At 35.4% G+C, this 9820-nt stretch overlaps 2 protein-coding genes across 3 annotated transcripts in view; one reads left to right on the forward strand and one right to left on the reverse strand.

Annotated features, from left to right (window-relative positions):
• LOC121389155 (b(0,+)-type amino acid transporter 1-like) overlaps positions 1 to 1991 on the reverse strand; it is a 46765-nt gene extending 44774 nt beyond the window's left edge. Inside the window, exons 1-2 of the mRNA XM_041520764.1 lie at positions 1970 to 1991; positions 1320 to 1370 (exon numbers count right to left, since the gene is read on the reverse strand). Of these exons, the coding sequence (XP_041376698.1) occupies positions 1320 to 1370; positions 1970 to 1991 (73 nt within the window). The remainder of the gene's footprint in view (positions 1 to 1319; positions 1371 to 1969) is intronic.
• Positions 1992 to 5185: 3194 nt separating this feature from the next.
• LOC121388931 (putative nuclease HARBI1) lies at positions 5186 to 9820 on the forward strand. 2 transcript variants are annotated; one of them, XM_041520479.1, is made up of 5 exons: positions 5186 to 6310; positions 7095 to 7203; positions 7865 to 8033; positions 8648 to 8705; positions 9439 to 9820. In XM_041520479.1, coding segments are annotated over exons 1-4 (1011 nt in total). In that variant the 5' UTR covers positions 5186 to 5579; the 3' UTR covers positions 8650 to 8705; positions 9439 to 9820. The 2 variants fall into 2 exon arrangements, with proteins under 2 accessions (XP_041376413.1, XP_041376412.1); XM_041520478.1 differs by having other exon boundaries at positions 7865 to 8705; positions 9439 to 9816.

Consider the following 9820-nt stretch of genomic DNA (forward strand, 5'->3'; position numbering starts at 1 on the left):
ACTTTTTAGTACGTTAGCGGGGACAAACTGATCAGCACAGATGACAAGGCATAGTCTAGTATATATTAAGTTTAGATGTTCGTGACAATTTAATACGAATGTGGGCCCAGAATGTAGGCTATTTATGTAAACACGCTTTGTAATATTTATTCTTTAACCATGGCCGTATCAAAAGGAGCCAGAGGATAGCTGCCCCCCCCCCCCCTCCCACACACACACACATACACACTTCACCACCACACCAGAAAAATAGAAACATTGTTCTTAAAGACAGGCGCGTGTGCATTGTGTGTGTGTGTGGGGGGGGGGGGGGGGGGGTGTCAGGGTGTCGAAGCTCCCGTCTCAGGCACATTCTCTTTCTTTCTTTTTTCAATATATTGTCTGGGGAGCATGACTCGAACCCCCTATAAACTTCACTCGACAGTCTAGACCCCCCTCCCTGCTAAAATTCCTACATACGCGGCCAGAAAGCAGAGGCGGATCTAGGGGGTGGCATGGGCCCGGGGCCCCCAAAATTTTGCGACAGTTATAATTTTATTATATATTAATTTTCTTTTTTACGATCCCCCTCCAACCCCCCCCCCCCCAAAAAAAAAGAAGAAGAAGAAGTTCCCTTGGCATTCCGGCTCATGTCATTACCCCACCCATCCCCTAAATGGATTTTCTGGATCCGCCACTGGAAAGTGCATTTTTTGTCAGGCTATAAATATATTTCTATTACCCGTGACCCGACTCTTTGAGTTTACTACCCTTTAGTTATTTTAGGGTAGATAAGGTCCGGTTAATGATGTTTACTTGGATGTTAATTAGTAATAGGTAGCCTACCGGATATTCTGCAACACTTGGTTTACAGAAGAAACTCATTATCCAATAATCAGCAATAAGGCATCTTAAATAAAATGAGAAATTCCTCAAAAATAGAACAGTATAGATCATAGCCTATGATTGCGATGGGTGGACATTTTGTTTTCTTTAACGACACCACTAGGGCAAACTAATTAGCTAATAATCGGCTGTTGGATGTCAAACACAAGATGTATTTGGTAACGTCTGACAAGTAGTCCTCGAAAGAAACTCTCTAAAAAAATTCTTATTTTAGAACTAAGGAATCTTTTATATGCACTCTTCCACAAACAATGATGGGTGGATTTACTGATTAGAATAGAATATAGATACGTCAATGGATCCATTGATGATGGCCATCCTACCACTAAAAAATCATATACATGCATGTAATCGTGCAAAACGTGGGCGTATTGAAGATCTTAAAAAGTATTTCTAACGGAGACTCAAGTATATTATCTATATGTGATGTTTGCCTTGTTGTGACAAGATGACACGTTTCGTATCAGACACGGTGAGCTTGAACCCTGTAAAGTACAATTACATAACACTGTTTTTTCTACAATCTAATTTTAAAGTTCATGATCTAGAATCTGAACACAACCATCACGTAACATACAATATATTGTAGTTGAAGATAAACACCATTTGAAGAGAATAAACATTAAAGGGACATTCCTGAGTTTGCTGCAATTTTTAAGATGTTATCGACTAACAGAGACTTTTTAATAACTGTAATTACATATCAGATATATTTTTCTGCATAAAATATTAGTGGCTGTATATTAAATGTGTTTCTGATCATTCTAATAGTTGTACTAGGTTAAATTTCATTTTATTTCCTAAAAAAAAAAAAATTCGTACGTACGAAATTATTTGAAGACAGAATCCAGTTTGGGCTTCTAACAAATATTAAGACAACCAGAAACACATCGAATATACAGACACTGATATTCTAAACAAGAAAATATGTTTAATATGCAAGTTTAATCGTAGAAATATTTTAGTAGTCGGAAACATCTTACAATGCAGCAAACTCAGGAATGTCCCTTTAAAGTCTATTTTTGTTTTCTTAAGTATAGGAATATATCTTAATAATGCAAGTGAGATTTTCAACTACATTTACCTTCATATTCTTGTTTGTCCATGTTTTTGCCTGGAAGCTGTGTGAAAACAAATATCTATACCCACACACACACACAGTTGGTGTCGTCTGCTTCAGTTTGACAGGTCAAGACCGCACACGCTGTTTGAGCAGTGGGTTTACACAGTGGAGTAATAATATCAGTCTCATTTTATTCTAGGTGAGATAGCCTGAATACAGGCTGTTTTATGAATATCATTACCAATAGAGTCGTGTTTAGTTTTTTTGTGGGGTTTTCATGGGCGGATCCAGGAAATATTTTTAGGGGGGGACCAAAAAAGAAGGGCACATTGACACGTCAAAAGGGCACCTTACTACAAGTTTTGATATTTACAATTAATATGAATTCCTACAGTTCTACGTCATAATATACTAGCAATAATGAAGTAAATTGGCGTCACTCGCGTTAGAACCTCAATGGGGCCCCATTGAGACTCAATAACACAGACACATATCTGCAAGCTTGCGCATGTACACGAAAATCTTGATTTCATTTATCTACAATATAATTATTGTTTACTTAAAAAACAAAAAATTCTACAAACAAAACGGGCACTTGGACATTTTGAGGGCACTTGAACAATTTTTTGGGGGGACGCGTCCCCCTGGTCCCCCCCCCCCCCCTTGGATCCGCCCATGGTTTTTTTGTTCACTTATCACTGCATACTGCACATGTTTATCGTTAAAACACAAACATAAGCACACACACACACACACACCATATCACTCGGCACTGTTATGCGGACCAAATAATAATAATAATAATAATAATAATAATAATAATAATAATATTAATAATAATTTATATACCTGGAACGTTCCTTTTCATCTAGTTGGATAATTCACTTTGCAAATAAATTAAACCGCTATCGTTATCATGGGTGGACCAGTTTTGGTGAGTATAAGCATTCGGTTCTAAAGCATATCAATATTTATACACAGACAGTTGTTATTCAAATACCTACCTTTTTGTTAGTATTTCTACACTTGACAGGAGCACTAAACTGGCCGCTAAGTAGATAAGTGTACTGCACGTGCGTCAGAGACTGTAGCACGTATCAGCAGTAAATATTGTTAACTAGGTAATCTGTTTCGGTGGGTGATACATTTAGTGGTATAGCTTACAGCAAAAACTTTCCAACACAAAATTTCAGTGTTTTATCATTTTATTAAAACATGTATTGAAGACCTGTTATATTCTTACTACATCAAGTCGATTTTTTCTCTCTCGATTTTCTGCATCTAATACAGACTGTTAGTCGCAAACCTCTAGACATTTGCATCAGTATCTGTCGATGTAGAGAATACTTATACATACATGTAGGGGAAACTGGGGACCGATGATCAGTTAGATAGATGATTAATAATTCATATTCATATTTAATTTTCAATGTCTACATACATTGGAGGGGCCGGATGTAGCCTAATGGTAAAGCGTGGTCGGTCTAGGATCGATCCATTTTGATTGGACCACTGGGCTATTTCTTATTACAACCAGTGCACCGCAACTGGTACATGTATATCAAAAGCCGTGGTATGGTGCATATAAAATATTGCCTGCTACTAATGAAAAAATAGTGGGTTTCCTCTCTAAGACTATATGTCAGAATTACAAAATGTTTCACATCCAATAAATCAATGTGCTCTTGTGGTATCTTTAAAAAAAAAAAAAAAACCCAATAAGGTGTTTACTTATACGTATGCATTTTTACACACGCACACACATTTATTTCAACTTATTTCCGTGCTTATATCCAATTAAGGTTCAAGCATACTGTCCTGGGCACACACCTCAGCTATCTGGGCTGTCTGTCCAGGACAGTGGGTTAGTTGTTAGTTGGTTAGTGATTAGGGAGAAAGAGCTCTTAAGAACTTGCTCTGGGTTGAAAGAAAGAAATAGAAATCTACTCTGATCACTTAGATAATTGATTAATTTTGTGTCTATAAAAGTAGATTTTTACTTTGAGGAAATAGACATTAGCCAAGAAGTGTGTAATTTGTTAACAACTACATCAGTGGATGACTTCATGTGCACTTGGTAGTGAGATAATGTATTTATAATCCAAACTACTGAAATCTTATTTATCATTTCCCAAAACTACTGTTGTGTTGTTGTTGTTGTTATTATTTTTATTTAGGACAATTGTTGTTACAAATAATTATAATTTAAAATAATGGACAACATTTTTCTAATCGGATTGGGAAATTGGGATTGGGAAATTGTTTAACGTGCACATTCAGAGCAAGCTGTTGTAGCGCACGCCTGTCCTGGACACAAGAACCGGCCTCAGCCAGTTCCTCCGTCCAGGACAGGAAAGGGTTGGGAGGGAAGGAGGGACCGCCTGCACTGGCAGGTGCAAGGGAGCACCAGCAGTCCAACCGTAGTCGGTAACAGGCGGGGGGTGGTATGGTGCTATGTAATTTGGAATGTTCCGTAGGATTAAGCCAAAGGGAAATGAATGCGCATTTTAATGAAGGAAGTTTGGCACAGTTTTGGTGGTCGTTCTAAAGAATAAAAGGTAGGGAGTTACATATAGGTTTGGAATTTAGTAGGCTGAGAGTAGCTCGTTAATTTTCTAATCGGTTTGACCTGTATTCATTTATACCAGTGGCGACTCCAGAAAATCCATTTGGGAGGGGGGGGGGGGGGGGGGGGCAGTGACATGAGGTGGAATGCCAAGGGAACGTTGGAGGAGTTTTGGATGGGGATCGTAAAAAAAATGAAAATTAATATATAATAAAATTATAACTATTGCAAAATTTAGGGGCGGCGGGCCCCTCACCCTCACCCTAGATCCGCCTCTGTATATAGTAAATATTTAAAATTATATATTCTGTAGTTGTTGGATGATTTTTGTTCTTGTTGTTTATTTATTTATTTATGAAAATAAGTTTTACAGACGTACATTACAATTTTGTCACGTTTAGATAACCGTAGACACTGGTGTAAGATTCATCAAAATATCGGCGGGATTATCCCACAGAGGAAGAAGGAAATGTTTTATTTAATGACGCACTCAACACATTTTATTTACGGTTATATGGAGTCGGACATATATGGTTAAGGACCACACATATATTGAGAGAGGAAACCATCTGTCGCTACTTTATGGGCTACTCTTTTCGATTAGCAGCAAGGGATCTTTTATATGCACCATGACAGGATAGCACATACCACGACCTTTGATGTACCAGTCGTGGTGCACTGGCTCCCACAGAGGAAAAGTATAGGAAAATAACAAACAAAGACATTGATATACGCTACGTAACATTCAATTACACAATTTATTAACCACTCAGTATATTATTAAATACTTGGTACATTAATATCTACAGTTGGAATAATTTATATATATATATATATATACACCAGGGCCCGTATTTATCAAGGAACTTAAGTCATAAAAAAAACTTAAGTCAGCTAAAAATACTTAAGTTTTTACAATTTTGACTTAAGTTTCATAAAACAGCTTAAGTCATATTTATCAACCTACTTAGACTTAAGTTTGGTCCGTTTTTGACTTAACTTTTTAGCCACCTGCCGACCAGACTTAAGTTTTTTTTAATCAACTTAAGTCATTCTAAAGATAAAATGGCTGCTGGGCGTTTGCCAAGATATTTTAATGAAAGGAAGCCAGTTTTGAATCTTTATAACGATTTTGAACTTGTGGAGAGGTATAGGTTTGATAGAAATAGTATAGAATATATCACTGACCTTTTGGCTAAGGATATTTGTCCACTGACTCATAGGAGTCAGTCAGTTGACGCCGTAACCAAAGTTCTTGTTACTTTACGATACCTGGCTACGGGGAAATTTCAATTATGTAGTGGCGATGACCATGGGGTGAGTCAGCCCACTGTATCTAGAATTGTGCAACAAACACTCGATAGTTTGACATCGAATGAAATAATTAAAAGGTTCATAAAGTTTCCAACTGATCCAAACGAAATTCGCCGTCACCAACAGCGCTTTTATAATGTTGCGAACTTTCCCGGTGTTGTTGGCATCATTGACGGAACCCACATCCAAATTCAGGCTCCAACAGTTAATGAAAACGAATTTGTAAATAGGCATCGATATCACAGTATTAACACCCAAATAGTGGTTGATAGTGATGACCGAATAATAGACGTTGTAGCGCGATGGCCAGGGTCAACGCATGATTCGAGGATACTGACAAACAGCGGGCTGCACCAACTATTTGAACATCATCGTGTACCAGTGAGCTGTCATTTGCTTGGCGACAGCGCCTATCCTTGTAGAAGATGGATTCTAACACCATTTCTTCGTCCACTTCCTGGTCCACAGACGAATTACAATCGGTAAATCAAAGTTTCACAGTTTTGAAATCACGTGTTGGCAAAAGTTATTGAAAATGTTCATGAACCAGTCTATTGCGGTCTGATGGTTTATCCAAATAGTAAAATACACAATGAACCCAAATGAAAGAACAAGCATCAAATGAACCCAAATGTAAATTATATTATGAAACCCAAAAATCATATTACATCCAAATAAAAGTTAAAATAAAATGCTATAACTCTCTCTCTCTCTCTCTCTCTCTCTCTCTCTCTCTCTCTCTCTCTCTCTCTCTCTCTCTCTCTCTCTCTCACACACAGACAGACACACATACACAGACAGACACACACACACACACATACAGACACACACACACGCTGACAAACACACACACACACAGACATACACACAGACACACACACACACACATACACACACATCACCCCCATCACCCTTTCCTCCCCAGCTATGGCTGAAAAAAAATGTACAGTGCAATATTAGGTTATTTATATAGGAATGAATGAATGAATATTTAACGAAACTTGGTTTCTTTACTACATAAGCCAAGGTATACATGTATGTTTTGAAATGCACAATGTGGCTTTTAAAAAGTTATACATCTTAAACATGTAATAAATAAGAAGTAAATAAATAAATGAAAAATAGAGCTAATAATAATAAAGTCAATAAAAAGCAATACAATTTAATTCAATACATGCAAATGACAGTAATGTAGAATCTGCATATCACATATATAATAATTCATATATTAATTAGTTCAATAATTTTTTTTGCTTATTTTAAAAGATCACATAAGAAGATCAGGAGCTGCGTCGAAAGAGTCATTGGTCAGATGAAGAGACGATTTCATGTGTTACATGGGGAAATAAGACTCCGACCTGAAAAGGCTTGCAAGGTACACTTAATGCATACCAACAACAAAGACAAGATTATTTAATTGACGTATTTCATTGATGTATTTCAAGGAATTATGGCTGGTTACCTGTAAAGTAATATAGAAATATATTTCTTAATTTGAAAGAAATATTCCATTTATTCCTAGATGAATAAGAAAAATATGTGTAAGCAGAAAAGTCATTTCATTGTTCAAACATATGCTATTAAAATCTAAATGCAAAGGATTATTGATATATTTTTTTGCTGAAATTAATGATTTGAACATTTTAAAACATACTAATAATTGTCTGATCAGTTGTATTTTGTTTTTAAGTGTCTAGACCAAAAGTATAACAAAACAAATCGTTGATAGAAACATGTCAACTTCTTTTATTGTAATCCACATTAACAGTAGGCCTATAATAGATTATGACAAAGAGATAAATGTGAAAAGAACCCCCAGAAAACTGAAATATTTCCATTATATATTCAAACTGTAAATTAATCATTATAATGACTTTTGAACAAATGATCATTATTAAATTACAATTAAATGAATGTATTACTTCAAATTATTAACTTTATTTGGTTATGATACCTATTAACACATATTTATTAATATTTAGGTTCCAACTGCCTGGTTATGAAAACTGTATTAAAACATAATTATTAATATTTAGGTTACAATTGCCTGTGCTGTTCTGCACAATATATGCAAGGAGAGAGATTTGCCCCTGGCAGATGATGGACATATACAGGGAGAGGTACCAGGAGATGATGGAGTTGTGGTGAACCCTCTTGCTGCAGGGGCCCAATACAGACAGCTGTTTGCCATTAATCATTTTTCATGTAAGCATTCACTTTTCATGTAAGCATTAACAAATATTAATAAATATTAATGGGACAGACCCTACTTGTTAAACACTAAGACATATTTTTCCAGTATTAAAGCTGTTTATGATCATTGAAATCAAACATTACTTATATTTTGTTGTTTATATTATCCATTATGGAGTCAAGTTTTAATCTACTTTAAGTGTTCATGAATTACAGCCAGGGCATATTCAAGAAAGCAAATAGCCATTGTCTGGTGTTGTCACATTTCAAACACTGTATTAATAACAATAACAAATCATTATTTGATAATGATAATAACTTAATGCCAGCCTTTGATGGGTCTGTTATGAGATGGCAATGTATGACTTGTATATCAAAGGTGTTGGTATGTGCTGTCCTGTGCATACAAAGATCCCTTTGTACTAATGGAAAAATGTACTGTGGTTAGTCTAAGACTATGAGTAATATCAAATTGTTGACATCCAATAGCCGATGATTAACAACACGACTACAGCATATTGATTTATTAAACAAAATAAGCTTTAACTTTTTTCTTTTGTTTATTGTTTACTACACATTGAAATGAATCATTGTGCATGGCATATCTTTCTTATCAATTCATATAGGATCATCAAACGTTGTATGCAACTCCAACGGGGGATGGCAGTGTATTGTGTACCACTGGTAGGTTACTTTGACCTATATTTTACTGTTTTACTTAATAGACCCTGTGCTATCTCTAGGCTACCGAAACAGACTTTTCATTTTTCAAGATCAATCATATAATGAGTCTAAATTTTGAACACTAAAGGAAAACCTTGTTCAGCTTTGTTTGCCACTATAAATGTGTCACCATATTACACATAATACAAAACTATTTCCTTTGTTATAAAGAACAATAATAAACAGTGGTTGATCCGAAACAAGTTATTAATCCATCCGACTGCATAAATGGCATACAGTTATAATCCAGTCGTACATACAACACATTCATTAATGTGTGTTTTTCTCTATCAAACCTCTTAAGGATGTATCATGTATCTCAGCTGTACTATTGGGTGTATACTAGCAAATCAAATCCCACAGACGACAATAGTAACATATGTGGCTAAAACTCCTACCTGCAACGTATAAACCGACATAAACGCCACGGATATAAATACTACCACCACCTTATATCATAATTATATTTCAATTTTGTTTTTGAAATGAAATTATTCATGATTAAAAGTGATATATTGTTTTGGAATTTAATGTAATTTATTGTTAAAATTGTCAATGGAAAATAAAGTTTTAACATTTCTACATCGTTATGTTTATTTAAAAATTATTCTTCAAGGTTTTCAATTTTCATTTTCAAATATTTTTTTTTTAGCTTCAGACATTCTATTTCCAGTTTCAGTTTTTCTTTCAACAGAGAATTATAAGATGGTGAAGAAGTCTGGATGGGTTGCCTCTCAGAGGCTGGAATGTCTGGCTGCTGTACAGGAACTAGACTTTCTTGCTGGTGTACACGTGGCTCTGGATGAAGTTCAGCCATCACAACAATTTGACTGAAAATACACATTGATCAATCATTCAATAAATTAATGCCAATAATAACATTTTTCTTTGGAGTACTTATCATTTTACTATTAAAAAATAGTTTCCTTAATATTTTTATCTTGTTAAGAGAGTAAGAAATATTTTATTTATTGATGCACTCAACACATTTCCATTACAATTAAACAGTGTTGGACATACATGTATGGTTAAGCACCAGACACATAATTAAAGATGTAACCCGCCACTGTCACTTC

The sequence above is a fragment of the Gigantopelta aegis genome, chromosome 14 (genome assembly GCF_016097555.1).
Source record: "Gigantopelta aegis isolate Gae_Host chromosome 14, Gae_host_genome, whole genome shotgun sequence".
NCBI classification, from domain to species: domain Eukaryota; kingdom Metazoa; phylum Mollusca; class Gastropoda; order Neomphalida; family Peltospiridae; genus Gigantopelta; species Gigantopelta aegis.